This window comes from Rhinopithecus bieti, unplaced genomic scaffold (assembly GCF_001698545.2).
Source record: "Rhinopithecus bieti isolate Rb0 unplaced genomic scaffold, ASM169854v2 scaffold_13259, whole genome shotgun sequence".
NCBI lineage: Eukaryota > Metazoa > Chordata > Mammalia > Primates > Cercopithecidae > Rhinopithecus > Rhinopithecus bieti.
This window is the reverse complement of record NW_016807544.1, coordinates 1228175-1251110: the sequence shown is the minus strand read 5'-3', so window position 1 is coordinate 1251110 and position 22936 is coordinate 1228175. Positions and strand designations below refer to the sequence as shown.

Here is a 22936-nt window from a genome sequence, read left to right as displayed (position 1 = left end):
AAATCTCGGCACTGAAAAAAGAAAAAAAAAGGTAGTCTCTTCCCTAGATGATAAGGTGAATGAAAAGGCAGAATTCCAGAGACAGGTAATTAATGGGAATAAATTACACCTACTAATCCCGATCTACTGACAGATGGACCTGTCACTGTGGGCCCCCTGGAAGGCCAAGAGAGCCACTAAGGTCACCCTTGAAAAATGCATTCCAAATCTTTCTCCAGCACTTAGAACCACTTAAATGCTGAATTATTTTAAACTCTTATTAAGTTTAATAAAAGTGAAGCATTTTTATCATATGTAAGGAAAACAGAAAAAGCAGACTTGGGTTTGAAATTATAAACAATAGTGGTAACCTCTGAATTGATAAGGCTTAATTGCTCATGGTCAAATAAACTTTAAGCTATATCTCACTATATAAGCATGCCTTTTCATTTCACTTTTTTTTTTTTGGAGACAGTCTCTAGGCTGGAGTACAGTGGAGCCATCCCAGCTCATTGCCTCTCAGGTTCAAGTGATTCTTGTGCCTCAGCCTCCCAAGCAGTTGGGACTACTGGCGTGTGCCACCTGCGCTCAGCTGGTTGTTGTATTTTTACTAGAGACAGGGTTTTACCATGTTGCCCAAGCTGGTGTGGAACTCCTGGCCTCAAGCGATCCACCCGCCTTGGCCTCCCAAAGTGCTGAGATTACAGGTGTGAGTCACCACATCTGGTCTCATTTCATTTTTAGACTAAATAGCACATTTACTTTCTTAAGAATATTAGAAATGTAAACATCCTAATGTAAATTACACTTAAAACCCCTATTTTCCTGTTGATTCAAAGTTGATAACTACATTTTAAGGCACATGTAACATATTCATATTCACTGATTTTATCTGATATCTAAATACCTGCTATGATCACCACATTCCTCCCCACAAGGATATAAATAAAAAATATATTGGTGATAAAAGACAATTTATCTTTCAAAGTAATTTCAAATTTTGTAAATGATAAAAATTTAGTAAATAAAATGGCGGCAGCAGACTTCATTACACAGTTGAGTTTAAAGACTTCTGACCTTACACTTAAGCAAAATTAAGCTATATCCCCCCATATTTAATGGATACTAAGTAGCTCATGTTTGCCTGAAAGAAATACATAATTCAATTTGAAAAAACATTTAAATGCCTTGGTTCACCTTCATTCCAATGAAATCACTAAACAATGCCTCACATAACCATTACGTTTGCAATAAGGCATTGTTCATAGTTTCATAATTTAATTATCTGAAAATAATCACTAGTTGGTTCCTGCTCAAAAATAAAATGTGTTCTGTGATGCCATTACAGCTTTACAAGAATAAGCAGAGCTACTGAATAAGAGAGGCAAGCGATTCTTGTGCCTCAGCCTCCAAGTAGTTGGGACTACTGGCGTGTGCCACCTGCGCTCAGCTGGTTGTATTTTTACTAGAGACGGGGTTTCACCGTGGCAAACAAAGATAGGATAACAGACATTGGTTTGGGTGAAGAAATGGAATGAAAAATCCAAGACAGGAATCTTGAAGTGCAGCTCACCAGCATTTGTTATTTAAGGAAAGGGTCTGCTCTGGGTAGAGTAGCAAGAGAGTCATCCTACTGTCCAGCATTGTAGAAGTAAAGAAGCCCCCCAAAGGAATATTTGAAAAAAAAATAATTATTCTAGAAAATTAATACAATCCAAAATTATTTTCATGTCAGGCACAGTGGCTCATGCCTGTGATCCCAGCACTGTGGGAGGCCAAGGTGGGTGGATCACCTGAGGTAAGGAGTTTGAGACCAGCCTGGCCAACACAGTGAAACCCTGTCTCTACTAAAAATATAAAAATTAGCCAGGTGTAGTGGCACACACTTGTAATCCCAGCTACTTGGGAGGCTGAGGCAGGGGAATCGCTTGAACCTGGGAGGTAGAGGTTGCAGTAAGCCAAGATGGCGCCACTGCACTCCAGCCTTGACACAGCAAGACTCCATCTCAAAAAAAAACATTATTTTCATATTAAGTTACAAATCTATCCAATAATGAAATATAAGAATATAAGACACATATGAACAAAAAGTGAAAATTATTCAATTAGTTCATTCATTCAAAACATTTTTTGAGTTTTAACACATATAACATTCTATAGAATTTCTAAAAATCAGGACAAACAAGTTAGTACCATCAAGAGCTAAAGAGCTATTAGGGGAGCTCTTTACACAAAAATTACAAAGGGTACAAGGCAATAAGCATCACAATATAGTTCTGACAACTATGCTTCTGGCTGGGTTTGGAAATCGTGGCATGAAAACAACTGCGAAGAGCTGTAATCACATGTGGAGGAAAAAAAGAAAACCAATCCTCAATCTTGGGTGACTACACAAAAGGAGCAAAAAGAAGTGGGACAATCAACTCCTTCAGTAGGCCTTTTCACTGACCCTCACCAGATCGAGTGAGATGTCCATTCCTTCCAAAGAGGTCCAAGGAAGCATCCATTCAAAGGACTTTCCATGCTTTACAGTGACCTCTTTTAGGACAGAGACCATGTCTCATCAACTTGTATAGCTTCAGATACCAACATAGTCATATTGTACCTGCTCAATAAATATTTGATAAATAAGAATTCACTTACAAAGGAATTCATTAAAACCAAATTACTGCAGGCCGAGCATGGTAGATAACTTGATGTCAGGAGTTCGAGACCAGTCTGTCCAACATGATGAAACCCTATCTCTACTAAAAATACAAAAATTAGCTGGGCGTGATGGCATGCACCTATAATCTCAGCTGCTTAGGAGACTGAGGCAGGAGAATTGCCTGAACCTGGAAGGCGGACGTTGCAGTGAGCTGAGATTGTGCCACTGCACCTGTACTCCAGCCTGGGAGACAGTGTAAGACTCCATCTGGAAAAAAAAAAAAATGCAGAAAGAAGAGAGTAAAAGAGAAGAAGCTATGTTCGCAAAGGTAGAAGAGCCAAAGGGAAAAAGCAACAGGTAACTGCTTGGGAAAACAGGTAGAAAACAAACAGAAAAATGGGAGTAATGCAGTAATGTCACAAGCACAGGAAAGCTTAATATGTAGATTGAACACTGTGAACTTAAAAAACAGGAGCTCACAAAATTATAGGGCTTTAAGAGCAGAAGCCAGTGTAAAAAAAACCTAAGCATGCGACTTTTTCTCTCTCTCTCTCTCTTTTTTTTTTTTTTTTCCTGAGACAGGCTCTCGTTCTGTTTCCCAGGCTAGAGTGCAGTGGCACAATCCCAGCTCACTGCAGCCTCTCGAACTCCTGGGCTCACCTTTTGCAACAGCCTGGAACTATAGCCATGTGCTACCAATCTTGGCTAATTTTTTATTTTTTGTAGAGATGGGTTCTCACTATGTTGCCCAGGCTGGTCTCAAACTTCTGGACTCAGGCAGTTCTCCCACCTCAGCCTCCAAAAGTGCTAGGATTATAGGCATGCACTACCATACCCAGTCAAATATGAGACTTAACAGTGAAACACTGAATATTTTTTTCTTAAGACCAGGAATAATGCAAGACGTCCATTTTCACTACTCCTACTTAGCACTCCACTGCAAGTTCTAGCTAGTCCGATGGGCCAGAAAAAGGAGTTTTAAAATGTATAAAGATGGAAAAGGAACAAATAAAACTGTCATTATTAACAGAATCAATCATGATCACATACGACAATTACCTACATACACATACACACACACGCGCGCACACACAATTAGAACTAGCAATTGAATTTAGGAGGTTTGCAGGATATCAGGTCAATACACAAACAGCAATTGTATGTATACTAGCAAGTGAAAAACAAAATGGAATTTGAAATACAATACTTAGAGGATCACAAAAAATCCAGTATATCTAATGAAAATCTAGATCTAACGAAAGATGTATGAAACATCTATGTTGAAAACTACACAACACTGCTGAGAAGTGAAGAGGTTCATGAATGGGATATTCAGTATTATTAAAATGTCTATTCTCCACAGACTGAAAAACAGACTCAATGAAATCCCAGTCAAAATCTAATTGGCTTTTATTATTATTTTTTTTTATGACAAATGATTCTAAAATTTATAGGGATATTCAAAGGATCTACAATATACAAAGCAATTAAAAGGCAAGAATGAGGCTGGGTGCAGTGTCTCATGCCTATAATCCTAGCATTTTGGTGAGCCAAGGCAGGAGAACTGGAGTCCAGAAGTTTGAGACCAGCCTGGGCAACATAGTGAGACTGCACCTCTACAAAACTAAAAATTAACTGGGCGGGCATGGTGGTGTGTATTTGTAGTCCTAGCCACTTGGGAGGCTGAGGCAGACAGATCACTCGATCCCAGGGATTCAAGGCTGCAGTGAGCTATGATCATGCCACTGCACATCTCTAAAATTAAAAATTAAAAAATATATAAAGTTAGAGAACTTAATTACCTGAGTCGAAGCCTTTACAAAGCTACAGTATTCAAGACAGTGTATAATTGACTTAAGAACAAATAGACCAGTGGAACAGATGAGACTCACACATACATAGTTGACTGATTTTCAATTAAGAACTAACCCAGCTCAATGGGAAAGGAACAGAATTATCAACAATTGGTACTAGATAGAAAAAGGAAAATAGTGCAAGTAAACCATAACAGTTATTTCTGTTCATCTCAAAAAAAAAAAAAAAAAGAGATGTTTTATCAACCTAAAAGTAAAAGACAAAACCCTAAAGCTTCTCAGAGTAAACATGGGACAATATCTTCCCAATATTGGCTAAGCAAAGACTTCTTAGGTAACACATGGTACACCACTAACCATGAAAAAAAACTCAAGAAATTGGACTTACTAAACTTTTTATTCATCAAGAGACATCGTTAAGAAAACGAATAGGCAAGCTACAGACAAGGAAAAGTATTCATAAAATACATATCTGACAAAGAAATCATATCTAGAATACATATATAATCTTACAAATCAGCAATTAAAAGACAACAACGTCATTTAGAAAAACAGTCAAGACTTGCAAAAGACACTGCAAAAAAAAAAAAAGGTACCGACCACATGAATGGCCAATCAGCACATAAAAAGATGATCAAAATCAGTCATCAGGAAAGAGCTAATTAAAATCATAATGAGATACTATTAAACACCCAGCAGAAGAGCTAAAAGTTTGTTTAAAAACTGACAATACCAAATACTGGTAAGAAATGTGGAGCAACTGGAACCCTCATGAATTGCTAGTGCAACTATAACATGGCACAACCATTTCAGAAAAACAGTTTGGCAGTTTCTTACATAGTAAAATATACATCTATCCTATGACCCAATTATTCTATTCCTAGGTATTACCCAAGAGAAATGAAATTTCATGTCCACAAAATGACTTGTACAAGAATGTTGACAGCAATTTTATTCCTAACAGCCAATAATCAGAAACCCAAATCTTAAAGGACAACTAAGATCTTTGCATTTTATTGGATATATATATAATACCTAAATTTAAAAAGAACTTTAAGAATTAAGAATAAAGATATAAAAGAGTGATGGGGTAATTCTCCCACTCCTTCACTTTTTGTGACATACTAGAAGCAAGGAGAGAGAGAATGGAAAAGATCTGAGAGTGGGTAGGGCAGTGGGTGCTGGAGAGGACAGGAGAGAGCCTAAGATTTACAAAGAAAAAGCATGAAGAGATGAGGAAGGAGGAGTGAGTGGAATGACACAATTAGACAATTTGCATCCCAGAGAAGATGAGAGGGACTGGCAAAGACAGAACAAAGAGGTTGGCTACAAAAAAGAGTAGGACTTCATGAAAGTTGAGAAACATATAAAGTTAAGAATGGAACACAGAAGATATGAAGGGGCACAGTGGATCATGCCTGTAATCCCAGCACTTTGGGCCAGGGCTTGATCCTAGGAATTCCACACCAGCCTGGGCAACATAGCAAGACAAAAACAGAAGGGGAGGGAAGGGGAGGGAAAAAAAGCCAGGCATAGTGGTGCACGCCTAACTACTCGGGAGGCTGAGTGGAGAGGATGGCTTGAGCTGGAGCCCAGGAGTTCAAGGCTGCCAGTGAGCTATGACTGTGCACTGTACTCCACACTAGGTGATATAGTAAGACCCTATTTGTAAAAAAATAAGAATACAGAAATGAAGGAGTCGGGGGACTGGGAAGTAAGTTCACTCTCCAGCAGATTGGATCCATGGTCATGCCATTGATTTCTTCCTGTCCCTTAACCCCAAAGTCAGTAAGTTATCACTGATCCTTAGGTGTTTTACAATTCCTTTGTGCCATCCAATGGCAAATATATGGAATGGGGAGCCTTGAGCTATTACTGTGCAATTGCTACAATACTTATCTAAAAATAATGAGAGAATAACTGGCACTAGAATCTCTGTTTTGAATGATATATGCATTATGTCAACATACCTTAATGTTTCTGCTGCTGTTGTCAGAGACAGAGTTTCACTCTTTCACCCAGGCTGGAATGCAGTAGCATAATTATAGCTCGCTGCAGCCTTGACCTTCTAGACTCAAGCAATCCTCCTGCTTCAGCCTCCCAAGCAGCTAGGACTACAGGTGTGTGCCAACATGCCCAGCTAATTTTTATTTTTTAATTATTATTTATGTAGTGATAGGGTCTCACTATGTTACCCAGGGTGGTCTCAAACTCCTGGGTTCAAGCAATCCTCTCATCTTGGCCTCCCAAAGTGCTGGGATTATAGGCATGAGCTGCCACATCCGGCTGAGATTAACTTTTATAGAAAGAAACATGCACTGGCCCATCTGTTTCCTGCTCTTTGAATGACTTGTTTTGCTACTTTTAACAAGTAACTACACATTTGGGTCTTTATTTACTTATCCTTAAAATGGAATTGTTATAGATATAATAAACATTAGAATCCTTACATTAGTCAATTATTCTAAAAACGAAACATGCCCTCTTGGTTAATGTACTCATTATAGGCAGAACTTAACATTTAATAAATGATCCATAAAGGAGCTAACTCACCTCACATGGAGCAGCATATTATTCTCACCAGAAGGACAGAGAAAAAATTATCTTACATACACCATAAATAAGTTCTTTTCTTTCTTTCTTTTTTTTTTAAAGATGGAGTCTCGCTCTGTTGCCCAGGCTAGAGAATCTTGGCTCACTGCAGCCTCCACCTCCTGGGTTCAAGCAATTCTCCTGCCTCAGCCTCCCAAGTAGCTGAGACTACATAAGCATGCGCCACCACACCTGGCTAATTTTTTTTTTTTTTTTTTTTAAGTAGAGTTGGGGTTTCACCATGTTGGCCAGGCTGATCTCAAACTCCTGACCTCAGGCAATCTGCCCACTCGGACCTCCCAAAGTGCTGGGATTATAGGCCTGAGCCACCCCGCCCAGCCAGCATGAATAAATTCTGATTAATGTGTTACAGCTTGGCTTTCTTTCCACTGTATATTTGAGTACTTTTTTAAAAACACTACATGATTTTGCCCTAATTTCAAACAATGTAATGTAATGTCTAAATAACCGTCTCTCTTGAAGGAGGAAAATTCTGTTCTAAGAGTCAGAATGTTTTCAGCAGAGTGAAACAAGTATTTCCCTTGTCACTGTATTCTTTTTCTCATTCAGCAAAGACATCACTTCCAAGACAAATGACACAACCTTTTTTTTGTTAGTCCTATAGCACATAACTATAACATAGCCCTTTTTATTTAGTTTTAAATTTTTTTTTAATTTTATTTTTCATACAGATGCGGTCTTGCTATATTGCCCAGGCTGCTCTTGAGCTCCTGGCCTCAAACAATCCTCCCACCTCAGCCTCCCAAAGTGCTGGGATTATAGACATGAGCTACCACCAGGCCTAGCTGTACTTTAAAAAATCCAAAATTCCTAAAAACAAATTCTGTGAATCAGTTCTATCAGCCTTTCATGGTATTTTGATTTCAGTATATACTGGAAATGAAGGAATGGACATGAACTCAGAAATGTCCCTCTAATCAGGCAGTCTTACAACAGAGGCAGGATCAGCCCAGCTCTTCCCCTCAGAGGAGCTAGCTGCTGACAGCAAGCGATTAGTGTTCTGAAACAATTCCAAGGGGCTTGTCAATGTAAACTATTGGCTGCTATAAGAAATGTCAAATCTCCATGATAAGATATTTTTAGAGCTCCCCACCAGAGTCAACACAGGTTTACTATAAAATGCGAGAGAGCATTTCTGATGAGGAATCGCTGCCAATGCCGAAGCATTTCTCAGCTGCTTCCAAATGTGGATGGCATCGTCCCACTGGATGAGGCGCCTGCTCAGATAATGTCTTGCACAGAAGCAGCTTCTCTGCACCCTTAGGGTGTTGCTGACAATACAGACAATAGTTCACTTTCTAGCTACAGTCATGGATTTAATTACTTGGCTATTTTGGGAGACGGAGGAAGGAAAGGCCCCCCTCTCCAACTCTTCCTGCAAATTATATTTCCTGTAGTCCAGGTCACACATCTCTCCATGAGAAGAGCTTTTCAGATCAACACACACAAACTGAAATGCCTGAGGGCAATGAGTTAAATCACAAAACAAAAAGCATTATTCTATATAACAGCTCGACAAAGGCTACAAAATCCATCTGTCAGAGAAATAGTCCTCTGAATAAGAAGTGAGATTCAGACTCTCTGGTCAGTTATTTTTCATGTGGCCAAGAACTTCATGGTCACTGCCAAAAGAAATTTATTGCCATATATAAAGGGCAGTGATTCTTCAACTTGTAAATATTATGAAACACCAGCAACTCATTTTAATGCAATATATGTCATATTTGTTCAACGTGCAAATAGTTTTCCATTGGAAAAGTTCCAAGCTGGCCTAATCGAGAAATAGCTATTCTCCGGAAACAGTATTGTCAAAAGCAGCCATTTCACCAATGGAGATCACGTACTGAATGGAGAATATTTACACTAGGCCACACAAGCAACGAATAATATAGTAAAGACAATACTCTCCTCCATTTCTGACACTTCTACAGCTTATGAGACAGTGTTTTTGTATTCCTTATCTCATTTTGGAAAACTGGCCAAGGATCAGGAAGGACTGTAGAGAGCATCCTTGAATGGGGTGTGCACTGACTGTCCTCCGAACAGAACACATGGCTTTATAAAGGTCACAGGAAAAACAATGCAGCTCTCTGCTCTCAGAGGAAAAAACTAAGGAAATTAAAATGAGTGCATCTTCCCTTGTGCTGAAAAACAGTTGAGAAATACCAAGAAGCTACTCTGTAGACCAATGTGCTCTCCCAGATTTGAAAGCAACCCTGCATGACTACAGTTAATGATGTGCACATTTAATAAACACCATCAAAACAAACAAACAAAAAAGTCTGAAGAACAGACTGCAACTACTTAAGGAATCAGATTTTCTTTGTTTCTTTCTCTCCTTTTCTTTTCTTCAGTCATTTATCAAGCACTGAAACAGAAATGGGACTATTTTGCCATCTTGTATCCAGAAACACCAGAAAACAGACACAAACTCCAAAAAGCACCATGACCCTGCCTCTATTACAACCTTAGGAAGATGGTGAACTTGACAGTGAAGCTTAGACACCAGACTTGGCAATAAGGACAGAGAGATGTGAAACAGTAAACTAAAGAAGGCAGAAGAGACACACACTCAGGAGTCCAGATCCCAATCTGCCAGATTACACACATTTAACTGCCTTCCTTGCAAAGGATGATGTCCCTGTGTACCAGGTAGAAGGATTATTCCTAAAGCAATTATTCCAAGCTGTGGCTCCATACCACCTCTAGAGGACTCCAAGAATCTCAAGGAATTTGGTAAAATTTCAGAACAAAATTTTATTTCAGCTAATTTATGGAAGACTGAAGAAAAAAAAATGTAAGAATAGTTAGATATCAGCTCACTGGGACCAATTCTTACCTTAAAACCTGAAGGGAAAATAACTTCTCACTGCTTTTAAGAAAAAGGGAGATCTTAGTTTATAACAGTAGGGAAGAAGGTTCAATTATTAAAAATAAAAACTGTTCAAATTATTTCATAGTCTCTTCACAGAACTGATGAAGGAGGAATTCATCTGGTAGGAAATTAGAAAGGAGAGAGTAAGCCTTTTTTGCCCCCTGCAGTTAACAAATCAGCAAGTCAGTCAAACTCTTAACTGACTACATATTATAAAAACAAACACTGACAAGCTAGCTGTTGCTCAAACGCCATCCTCAGACCCTGATGAAAAAAATGGCAGTTACCTGGTCTAATTCAGGGTCACACGAAAACAGCTACAGGAGCAGTGGCAGATTTTACTTTTTTAAACTCTCTCATTTTCTTCCCAAATCTGGCCCACCACTTCATTCTTTACCTGAACTTGATTTTTACTACCACTCTCTACTTAGAAGAAAGTAAAACTTCTCTCTCAAGAAAAAAAAAAGAGAGAGAGAGAAAGAAATGAAGGTGCAGGGGAAAAAAGCCTACTCTGAAGCAATGAGAAGGAGGAATGGGAGGCCAACTGAAAATACTTTATCTAAATCCTCTGAAAAGAGATTACACCGGAATTACTCATCTAAAACAAAAACCTATCAATCTGTCTGTGTAGAAGCAGTAAACTTAGCCAGCCTTGGTGGCTCACCCCTGTGATCCCAGCACTTTGGGAGGCTGAGGCGGGTGGATCACCTGAGGTCAGGAGTCCCAGACTAGCCTGGCCAATATGGTGAAACCCTACTATTGTTTTTAGTCTCTACTAAAAAAAACACCAAAAATTAGCTGGGCCTGGTGGCACACGCCTGTAATCCCAGCTACTTGAGAGGCAGAGGTGGGAGAACCGTTTGAACCCAGGAAGTGGAGGTTACAGTGAGCCAAGATCATGCCACTGCACTCCAGCCTGAGCAACACAGCAAGACTCTGTCTCAAAAAAATAAGTAAATAAATAAAAGAAATAGTAAACTTAATAGAATCAGTAGCACAAGGATAAAGAGATCATGTTGTAACTTGGTAAGAATCCAAGAAGTAAATAAACAGGGATGTCACTACCATTAGGGCTGAGAATAGGTAACTGAAATAAGTCTAATGAGAGCTGTGCAAGAAAACCAACCCATGCACAACCCTAACACTGTGAATAAAAGAGTTCAGAACTACTGCATATGATCATACAAAATCTAAATATCCCATAAAGAAAAAGAGGCAAGAAAGAAACAACTGCTACTTATTAATATTTTTTAACAAGTAAAAATTTGCCTATTGCTTCCTTCAGGTATTTAAATGCTAAAATCTCAATGTGATGCTTAAAATTAAAAACACATTACAATACTAGAGAATCAAAATTTGAGCATTTTCCAACAATACAACATTATAATTTAAAACTTGGCAATATTTGCCTAATTTAAATCAGTCTCTCAATGGAAGGTACTGCAACTGCAGAAGTGAAATCCAGCAAGCTACTGTTGTATAACCAAAAGATCTTCCAACACAGTGCTATATTTTTGCTAACATTAACAGCTGCTGAAACACATTCTTTTAAAAATCATTTTCTTCCAGGGGTGGAGTTTCCAAAAGAATTCCAGGCTAAAATCTAAATAGACACTGTTCCAAAACTGAATGATACCACAAAATGCAGACTTCCTTTAAAACAACTTTCACACTCTTTACTCGGAAGAGAGGGCAGTGGACAAAGCTCTCATCATTTACTCTGTGTATACCACAATGGCTTCAAGAGAGCAAACTGTGGGGATCATCACTGACCAACTGGTTGAAGTGCATTACTGCTCATAGAGTAAGCTTCTTTTAAGCACAGACACTTAAAAGAAGCCCACTGGAAGTTAAGAGGGCTGTGGCATACTAAGTTATCCCGAGCATCAGAGAAGGAAACCTGCAAACAAGTGCTCAGAAGCCATCAAAATCGCACAAAGGACAACTACTTTCAGATCCAGGGAGATGACTGTTGCTTACATAAATCTTTGTAGTGTAATGATTTGAAAGCCAGACTCTTTTTTTTTTTTTTTTTTTTTTTTAAAGTTATTGTAAGTTGAAGGATGAGAGAATGTTAGTGGAATAATCAGAGACCTTAGCACAGAATTCCTTAAATTTTACAATGTAGCCTTGTTAAGTTACGTGAAGTTGCCGTAGGATGGCGAGGCAACAGACAGAAGAGGAGGGACATCAGATACGATGTAGTAGGGGACAGATATACTATGTTAAAAACCATTTTTAAAAATCTAGGAGGAAGCCTGTAATCCCAGCACTTTGGGAGGCCGAGACGGGCGGATCACGAAGTCAGGAGATCGAGACCATCCTGGCTAACATGGTGAAACTCCGTCTCTACTAAAAAAAAATATACAAATAACTAGCCAGGCCAGGTGGCAGGTGCCTGTAGTCCCAGCTACTCGACAGGCTGAGGCAGGAGAATGGCATGAACCCGGGAGGCGGAGCTTGCAGTGAGCTGAGATCCGGCCACTGCAGTCCAGCCTGGGCGACAGAGTGAGACTCCGTCTAAAAAAAAAAAAAAAAATCGAGGAGGGACCGGGTACAGTGGCCCACGCCTGTAATCCCAGCATTTTGTGAGGCTGAGATGGGCAGGTCACTTGAGGCCAGGAGTTCGAAAACAGCCTGGTCAACATGGTGAAATCCCTTGTCTACTAAAAATACAAAAAAAAAAAAAAAAAAAAAAATTAGCTGGGTGTGGTGGTGCATGCCTGTCATCCCAGTTACTCGGGAGGCTGAGGCAGGAGAACTGCTTGAACCTGGGAGGTGGAGGTTACAGTGAGCTGAGACTGTGCCACTACACACCAGCCTAGGTGACAGAACGAGACTCCGTCTCAAAAGAAAAGAAAAAGAAGAAAACACAAAACAAAACAAAACCTAGGAGGGATTCTGACATTCCGTTATCCCCTGATAATAACTACATGCAGTTTCTGATGACTTAACTTTCCTGTCTTTCCATCAGAGGAGCAGAAGTCATTCCTTTTAAAAGTATGTTATTATTCTACTCTTTCTATATAGCAGCTCATTTTATATTACCCCTTCACTTAAGAATCAAGAGGAAAATTCATGCTTACGTAGAGAAACATGCCCTGCATAAGAAAAACACTTCCTAAAAAAATCAATGGAAACAGAAGTTAACCAGAATAGGGCAGTTACTCCTTCAAGAGGCGCTTCGCTTTCTTTCATCTTATAATAAAATGAACACAGCTAATAAATACTTCCAGTTTAGAAGACATTAAGTCTAACACACACCATACACAGGTATTTAAGAGTTTCTGGCTGCCATCATCTCCAGCCAGTCCCTTATTAATCACTGGCATTGGGTCCCCCTACCCCTTCTCAATGGTGTGCTCTGGGTTCTATGATAAGCTATTGTTAGCCAATGTTAGTGATGGCCACTACTGGATGGTAAAATGATAGATGGTTTTCATTTTTGTCTTTATGTTTATTTGCATTTTCTACTTGTTTTACCAGTATGTATTATTTTTGTAACAGTTATTTTAATATTTGTTGAGAATAGCGTATTAAATGAGATTTTCCTTGATGCTTTGAATGAATACAACTGAATGTTATTCCAAGTGATCGTCACAATACAACTAAAGGATCAAATTACAGTAACAATGAATGCTGGATCTTGGCCTAAATCTTTACAATCAACAGACTCTACACACATGCAGAACAGAGGAATGCACATTGGCTTCTCCATCTTTAAATTGAGACCACTGCACAGTAATACAATGGGGATACCATCAAATTTAGGGAAGGAGCCAAATATTCAGATAGAAATAGTGACAGATGGTCTCTCTGCACACACTGTTTAGAAACGCTTTCCATTTTACAAAGGGGACACCTAACTCCATAGGCCAGACTAATTTTATTCAATTGGTTTGAGAAGGAAATTTTTTTTAAAAATGAGGGTGGGAAGCTTTCATCAGGGATTACCATTCATTCACAAAATTGGGAAAGCATCTGTTACTAGATAGAATAAGATATAATCATGCATAAAACTCCTTTAGATATTTTCCTACCCATTAAGAAGTCTTGATTGAGGTCTTACAGCACTGCACCCACAAACAAAAGATATTTGCTGCCATGATACCAGAGTTAATCTAGAAGTCATAAAGTCTTGTTAAATTCCCACTAAGGTCAACCTTTCATGTCCCTCCATTTACATATCGGCTAATGACCCAATTATTTATACAAATGCAAACCAAGAGTAATGAGGTTGGGTGATTTGTTTTTGGTACTAAGGCATGATCTCTCGACTTGCAACCAAAAGAGATTAAGTGAAAGGTTAACTGGGTACTAAACAAGTTCTGGGACAAACAGGATCACAGTTCTTAGTGAACTAGCACTCTTTTCTTATTTTTATTTTTTGTAGAGATGGGGTCTCACTATATTGCCCAGGCTGGTCTCAAACTCCTGGCCTCCAAGCAATCCTCCCACCTTGGCCTCCCAAAGTACTGGGATTACAGGCATAAGTCACAGCACTCAGCCAAACTGGCACTCTTTGTAAATACAGCCTAAATCCCTAACATGAAGGTTTTTGTAATTTATATTAGGGAAAAGATATTCACCTACCCACCTAATGAGGAATTTTATCAAGGGTACTGACTGATGAAATATTTTACTAGTCAGTTTTTTAGAAACTCACTCTAAAGTCTTTCAATTTAACTCAGCATACGTTCTAACAATTTTATAATTCGAATATGTGATTTTCGACAACTCCAAAATGAAAGTGGCAAGGTCTGACAAACAGCAATGCCCTATACTAACAAAGACAACCTGAATCACAAGCATGTGCACATACAACCACAGACACAAAATGGCAGTTATGCCTTCACAACACAAAATTACACAGTGAGCTGTGGCTTTCTTCTACTTACTGCCAAAGACGCATTCCTCTGAGACGCCTGCTCACATATATTCCAACATGAAAATAAGGGTTTATTCACATATTAAAAAGCCAACTCACATTACAAGTTGAAAATCTGGCCTTTTTTTGCCGCTGAATGAATACATTTGCTTGTCCTTTTTCTCTTTAGAGCAGATACAGTGCTGGGAGAGAAGTGCTGGTAAAGATTCCTAATAAACTATGAGAAAAAATGAAAAAGGGTAGTCTATCTAGGAAAAGTCTGCATTTTATGTCTATTCCTAAGTGACTTATAAATGCCTGCAACTTTAGAATATAATTATTTTAAAGTTTTGTTATAAATAGAGACAATGTAAGAAAACTTTTGATTTTTTAAAAATAAATTGAAACACTGTCAACTTACTACTTAGCAAACACACACAAAAAAATGACTTTCACCTACTTCATTGCCAGGTACCCTAACAGGTCTCAGTAAGTCTACTGACCCAACATTTTGAGAAAGGGAAGAGAGGAGTATCAAATTTCCATTCTAAATACTGAGATACAGATTGTGAGACTAGTTAGGAGGAAGCAAAACAGATACAATACACATTTCCAGGATTTCCCCTGCCTCCACCGCCCTGCAGAGGTTAAGCAGAGGCTGCAGATGGCAAGAGAGGTCTGAAAGGTCTGAGTGGAGAAATAAACCGGAGCTGGAAGACAGGCCACACTTCCTACCTTCTCACAAAGGAATATAGTATGGGACGCACGGAGGAATCTCCTAAAACTGACCCATGAGATCTGAACTGCTTACAAATGTCAAATATTCCACTGCTTTTCATTCTATCCAGGGAAAACACTTACTTTCATGAATGTATATGTACCTTCTATAATACTTTTAAAGAACAAGTATCCTTTTCTAATTCTCTCAATCACAGAAGAGTAAAAAACGTTTAGCAGCATTCTGGATAATTTGTGCCAATTTAGATGATTCATGTAGTATTGCTTTTCCAGACTAAATGGTCTATGGCCAGTGCTTTCAAGTCAACAAGGGTGCGGAGAGCAAGACCTAATTACAGATCTGAGTCAGTGTCTAGAAGCTCCCTCAGCCCAGGGGGCCCTTCCCCACAAAGGCAGCATTTCATCTGGCGGTATAAAAACAAGCCAAGTTTTGTACTGCTTTTCACATTTAAGCAAGTCCTTTTGTATGCCTTTAATATATATACAAGTCCTTTCATATATAAGAAAGAAGGCTCCATTCCACAAGAAACAAACAAAAAAGAGTAGTATCAGTTCACTGAATTGATTTTTCAAAGAAAATTTTCAATAGGCTTTTCCCCTTAAAACCCAACTACAGCACTCACGTTTTTTTAAAAAAGAAAATGCACACAAAACATTATACAACAACAAATGCATTCACAAAGTACAAGATCTTCAAACAGTTTCAACAAAAGATGTTGTTTCCCTCCTGTAACATGGATATAATATGTATAAAGGGGAAAAAATCTTTTGAGTTCACTTTTTTCCAAATGTTAAACATTTCAGTAAAATGGCACACAGAAAAAAATTTTATCATATTGTTGTAAATTTTCTCTGATACTTTATCAGTAATTAGGTTCCCAAGTTGAAAGGATTAATGATTTTGAATGGAACTGACTCAGTTTCATGGGGGCAACATTGTAAACAAGAGCAAAGGGTAATATGACTCCCCCAATAGTAAGGGAATTAGTTTTTTGAATGCAAAAGTTAAATGACTTAGGATTCATTTCAGGCCAGGCATGGTGGCTCATCTTTGTAATTCTAGCACTCTTGCAGGCTGAGGCGGACAAAAGATTACCCAAACTTGGTGGTTCATCACATCTGTATTCCCAGCTAATTGGGAGGCTGAGGTGGGAGGATCACTGGAGCCCGGGAGGTTGAGGCTGCAATGAACTGAGATTGCACCACTGTACTCCTGCCTGGGCAACAGAGAGAGACTCCGTCTCAAAAAACAAAACAACAAAAACAAAAGCAAAAGCAAACAAAAAAAAGATACATTTCACACAAGAACAAGATACAAAATGATCCCTAAGACCCAAAATTGGGTCACAAAGGACATAAGGGCACAACAAAGATTTCCAAGGAGGCTCCCAGATGACTGAGGTACAGTACTGTTTCAGGGTGGAACCTGACAGCCAGTTCTTAGGAGTAGATCCCTCTTCCATACTACCGCTGTCAGAACAAAGTAACATAGTGACAAACTGACAAATTTAGAAAAAAAAAAAGAAAAGGAAAAAAAAAAAAACCAGAAGTAAATTTTGTAGGCATAATGGAGAATTCTCACAATGCAGAAAAATGATGCCAGAAGCAGCATTTGGACTACAGAATGAATAGAGCTATTTAAATGAAACAGCAACCAACACACTCTGAAAAGCTCAGTTGATCTATAAGTGTCCTGCACATTCCACACCTGCACAGGAGTGTAGAAGTAGCTACAGAGAGTGAACTCAATGGCAGGCCAATTACCAGAGAAAAGTGCTTTGTATTACTAGATAAGACAGAAAGCTATCAGCATGTTGGTTCAAACTCATCGACCATTCAAAATCTAAAACATTCTATCACAGATCACTAGGATATCTAATAACAGATCTTTTCACAAGTGCCTAAGAACAGATTTATAGCCTCTTTCAGTGATTCTCAATTTATTCTAAACTCCCTTATGATTTTGAGTAATAAATGCACATAGCATCTACATTTACAAAGTTACTACATTACAAAGTAATGTAGTTTGTAATGCAATGTAGTTTGTAATGTACTTACAAAAGTAACTACATTACAAAGTTAAAGAGCATCCAAAAATCATATAGTACATACGTGGGAAGAGCACAAACAAATGCATGGGAATAATAAAGACCAAAACCAGGAGAGCGGTTTCTTGGGGATAGAGAAAGGGAACTGCTGTTAGGGAGAAATATCCTGGGTTTTTAAATGTTCAATGGAATTGGTAAACATTCAATTTCTCTATAGAGGTGCTGAGGAGAGGTAACATGGATTTTGTTTTCTGCTAATCAAAAGGAGCTGGGAGTAAGGATATTTGTGTTATGCCTTATATACTTTTTATATTTGAAATATTCCTACTAATTTTTCAAGAACGAAAACAAATAAGGAATTAGAAGGGTATAGGACTGTCCTAAGAAAACACAAAGAACAAGTCTGCACTGCCAAATATGCACCTACCTATACAAAGGGATGATTTTTGCCAGTATCCAAGACCCTTTTTAGCATTCACAGCCCAAGGTGGTTGATTAGAAGGCAAAATCTTCTGGGGGAGTGGGGGTTGGGGAAGAATCTGAAAGTGATATATTTTATTCTCGTGTCTTTGAATACTAAATCACTACCTGCTAACTGTTAACAGTGAAGAGTATGCCAGTCAACACCAACACACTCTGCCAGTTTAATTTAATGGTATTATTTTGCCTTGCTTTGCAATTACTCCCACATTTCCCTAGGGAGAAACTAATGGATTACTAAAAATAAAATGGAGATTAAGTGAATCACTTAGGCTGTTTTGACTCCTAACTCAAACTGGCTTAAATAAAAAGGAAATGTATTGGCTCAAATGCTTGGACATCAGAGAAAGGGCAAGCTTCAGGGCTGGTTTCCTTGTGATTCTGGACTCTCCTCCACCCCGTGTGGCTTCTCACTCAGTCCGGAAGCTAGAATGCTGCAGCTACACCAGACCTCACACCAGCACACAACAACATCCAGAAGAAAGAGGCAGCTCTGTCCTAACCATGAGAAGCCTTCTGCCAGAAGCTCCAGGCAAACCCATATTGGAGCCACGCTGGGTAGAACAGGATTACAGGACCATCTCTGAAACTATCTCCCTGGCCAGGTGACACTCAGCACTCACTGAGGTAGCCAGAGTTCATGAGTCAATCATGGACAAGGCAGAAACCAGACTGCTCCTAATCAGGGCGAGCTGCAGTCAGTTCTTCAACCCTGTAACATGAGGAATAGATGGGATGCATAATATGGATCCAACCCTAATGTTCACTCAGTACTATTTACAGGGAATAGCCTGAGCAATACTGTATCAGATTACGAAATAAATCACTATTACACTGTATTTGTATATAAAGCTATAGATTCAAAAAGCAGATAACAAATGAATTCATCTCTTTAAGAAAAGCAGATTTTAAAATTTTGTTTTATATTTTCATTTCTCTAATCAGAAATTTAAACACAGAAAATCAACACTTTGTAAAGCAGGTAGGTCATAGGAAGTACAGCATAGTACTTACTATATTCTTGTGCCATAGCTACTGAAATTTAGACAACAGCATCCACACCAATAAGGTATAACCTGAAATAAAATTAGAAAAAAAAAAACCTGTTTAAGTGCACAATAAATTTCATTAAAATACAATAGCTGCATAACTTTCACAAGTCTTTGTTCTAGAAGAGGCAAACCAGCCTTTCTAAGGTAAACAGTTGCTTTTAAGTTAGACATTAGAGAAAATGTCTGTAGTATTATAATATTTCTAAATATTTTAAGGTCACATGCATCTTTATAGAGCTGACCATAACCAACCAAAACAAACAAAACACCTTTTATCAAATACTATTGACCTGGACTGCTATTTATAAAGCTGAAATAAAAAGGGGGGAAAATAGAATTATTATTTTTCTTTTTTTGAGATGGAGTATCGTTCTGTCACCCAGGCTAGAGTGCAGTGGCATAATCTTGGCTCACTACAACCTCTGCCTCCCAGGTTCAAGCAATTCTCCTGCTCAGCCTCTCGAGTAGCTGGAACTAGAGGTGCGCACCATCACACCCAGCTAATTTTTGTATTTTTAGTAGAGACAGGGTTTCACCATATTGCCCAGGCAGGTCTCCAACCCCTGACCTCAGGTAATCCACCTGTCTCGGTCTCCCAAAGTGCTGGGATTAAAGACGTGAGACACTGTGCCTGGCTGAAAAACAGTTATTAAACAGACTTCAAAAATCACGTAGTCTACTCACTACAAGACACAACTAACTCCTTCAATCCAATGCAATTTAAAGCTAGATAAATCAGCTTCGATTTCTAAATTCCTTAACTTGAAGATCTGAGGAGACAGTTCTCAAGATAAAAAATTGCAAAAATATGATTCCAATATTTGATACTGCATCATCTTACTTAGTAAAAATCTATGAATATTCAGCACACCATGGAGTGCTGAACAAACACACCCACATAACCTGAGATTCTTAAGACCCTGAAATTGCTTTTAATATTCAAAAGGGAAAGAAAATAGCCAGTACAATGGCTAACGCCTGTAATCCCAGCTACTCTGGGGGCCCAGGCATGAAAATCACTTGAACCTGGGAGGCAGAGGTTGCAGTGAGCTTGTGCAACCCAGAGATTGCACTGAGATTGTGCTGCTGCACTCCTCCAGCCTGGATGATAGCGTGAGACTCAGTCTCAAAAAAAAAAAAAAAAAAAGGGAAAGATAAGAACTCTGTCCTTATCCAAACCTCAGGCCACATAACTATATAACAAACCACACTTTCAATTAAGAGGGACTGAAAAACATAAAAGTCTAACTAAGTTTTAAGACAATGAGGTTTTCAGGTAGTATTATGACAAGGCTGAGGATCACTGTCCATGTATCCACAAATACAGTGCCTAACATCACTTGCCTTAGTGTGTGTGAGATTCAGCCATGTTGCTGTATTCACTATAGTTAATAAGCTTTTCAAAAAAAATTTTTAAAGCATTAAAAGAAGAAAAGTGGAAGCCTCAAAACAGAAGGAAATATTTGCAATACATATATCTACCAAAGGACTCCTTACAAATTAATATAAAGAACGCCTTACAAATTAATAACAGGGCTGTGCACAGTAGCTCATATCTGTAATCCCAGCACTTTGGGAGGCTGAGGCAGGAGGATCGCTTGAGCCCAGGAGTTTGAGAACAGCCTGGGCAACATAGCAAGACTCTGTCACTACAAAAAAAATTTAAAAATAAAAAAAAATCAACATCTTCTTCAGTTTAAAAAATAAAAATAAATAAAAATAAAAAATTAGCCAGGCATGGTGGCGCGCACCTATAGTCCCAGCTATTTGGGAGGCTTAACCAGGTGGATCACTTGACCCCAGGAGTCCGAGGGTGCAGTGAGCTCTAATTGCATCACCACATCCCAGCCAGAGCAAGACTCTGTCTCTGGGGAGAGAAAACAAAGATGAAAAAGACAAGCCACCCAAACAGAATATAAAAATGGCTAATAAGCATATAAAAAGGTGTTCAACTTCATGCATCACCATGGAAATACAAATTAAAACTACAATGAAATAAAATTACATAATGATGAAAATGGTTGAAATCTGACAACACCAAGCCTTAGGATGTGCAGCAATTCAATTCTCACACAATGCTGATGGGAATATAAACTGTAAAGCTGTTTGGCAGTATCCAATAAAGCACAATATAAACATACCCTGCAACCCAGCAATTCCACGCCGAGGTAAATGCCTCCTGGGAATGTGCATACATATATCCCACACAATAATTTTCCAATAACTGTTAGTTGTAATAGCTGAAACCTAGTAACAAATTGTGGAATATTCATACAATGGAATACTATAGCGCAGGAATCAGGCTTTTTTTTTTTTTTTTTTTTTTTACCTTAAAGGGGCCAAATAGAAAATATTTCAGGCTTTCCGGGCCAAAAGTCTCTGTCCCTATCACATCTGCTCAAACCTGCCTTTGGAGTACAAAAGCAGCCATAGACAATATGGGCTTGGCTGTGTTCCAATAAAACTTTATTTATAAAAACAGCCAGTCCACCAGCCTTAGTTTTGCCTGCTACACAGCAATGAATATAAATGAACCATAACTAATACTAGAACACTGATAAATCTCACAAACATAATGTTGAGACAAAGAAGCCAGACACATGAGAGAATATACTATATGTGTTTCTGTTTTATAAAGTTCAGTAATAGGTAAAACTATGTAAGTCAGAATAATAGTTTCCACTGAGTGTAGGATGTCGGGGAAAATAGAGACTGGGAGAAGGAAAAGGGGGGAAATTTGGTGGGCTAATAATATTAGATTCCCTGATTTGAGTGGTAGTTTCACAACTATGTTCAATTTGGAAAAATTCATTAAGGTATACATTTATAATGTACTTGTCTTCAATCTGAATAAAAAAAGTAAAACATTTCAGTAATTATTATAAATAAAGAATACGGGACACATTATTAAGTGGATGCTTTCTCATAGCGTGCTATACCCAGATTCAAACACTGACACAATGCAAGCCTTGTGCCCTCACAAAGCAAATTCCTGAAGCTCTCCCTTCACATCTACAGTGTGATGTCTGCATTGCAAGATGTTCCAAGTTTCATGCAGGACTTGAGAACAAGCTATGATTAGATAGCATACACAGGAGTGGCAGGAGGTAAACGCAATACAGAGGGAGGAAGGAAAGTAACAGATGGGTGAAGAGACTGGTAGAAATAAGGCCCTACATTTTAACACAATCTGCTAAGTAAGCAATACAGAATTTAAAAAGTAACATAAACAGCTTAGAAACACAATTTGGAAGGTCACTGAACTTGCCTTTTGGACATTAAAAATAATGACAATTTAAAAGCTTACTAAAGCTCTTAAAAGACTGATGAAGGGATTTATTTCTGGTACAACAATTTCTTCCAAACTAACAGATTAAACAGGGAGGAAGTTTCAACTTTTCAAGTGAAGTAGCAAATGTGCCAATGATACAGTCTTGACTTTCTAAGCCTACATGTTTTCACATTATAAGGATTTACGTTCTATTGTATGGGCTTATATCATTAGTGAAATGAAGAGAGAAGAAATAAAGAAAAGAAGGTGAAAATAGTTGAAATCTAGTCACTATAGGCCGGGCGCAGTGGCTCATGCCTGTAATCCCAGCACTTTGGGAGACCGAGGCAGGCAGATCATGAGGTCAGGAGATTGAGACCATCCTGGCTGACACGGTGAAACCTGTCTCTACTAAAAATACAAAAAAATTAGCCGGGCATGGTGGCGGGCACCTGTAGTCCCAGCTACTCAAGAGGCTGAGGCAGGAGAATGGCGTGAACCCAGGAGGTACGGCTTTTGTGAGCCGAGATCGCACCACTGTACTCCAGCCTG

General features: G+C 38.6%; 1 protein-coding gene across 11 annotated transcripts in view; it reads right to left on the bottom strand.

The window, feature by feature from the left end:
• SIPA1L1 (signal induced proliferation associated 1 like 1) overlaps window positions 1-22936 on the bottom strand; it is a 420357-nt gene that overhangs the window by 193008 nt on the left and 204413 nt on the right. For 10 of the 11 annotated variants that reach the window (XM_017882761.1, XM_017882759.1, XM_017882760.1 and 7 more), the window contains one exon: window positions 19076-19137. Coding sequence is in view for 3 of the 11 variants with exons in the window: in XM_017882772.1 (XP_017738261.1) it covers window positions 19076-19091 (16 nt within the window). In the remaining 8 variants the exon portion in view is untranslated. Of the gene's footprint in view, window positions 1-19075; window positions 19138-22836; window positions 22861-22936 lie in introns of those variants that run through there. The other variant, XM_017882764.1, reaches the window with a different exon arrangement.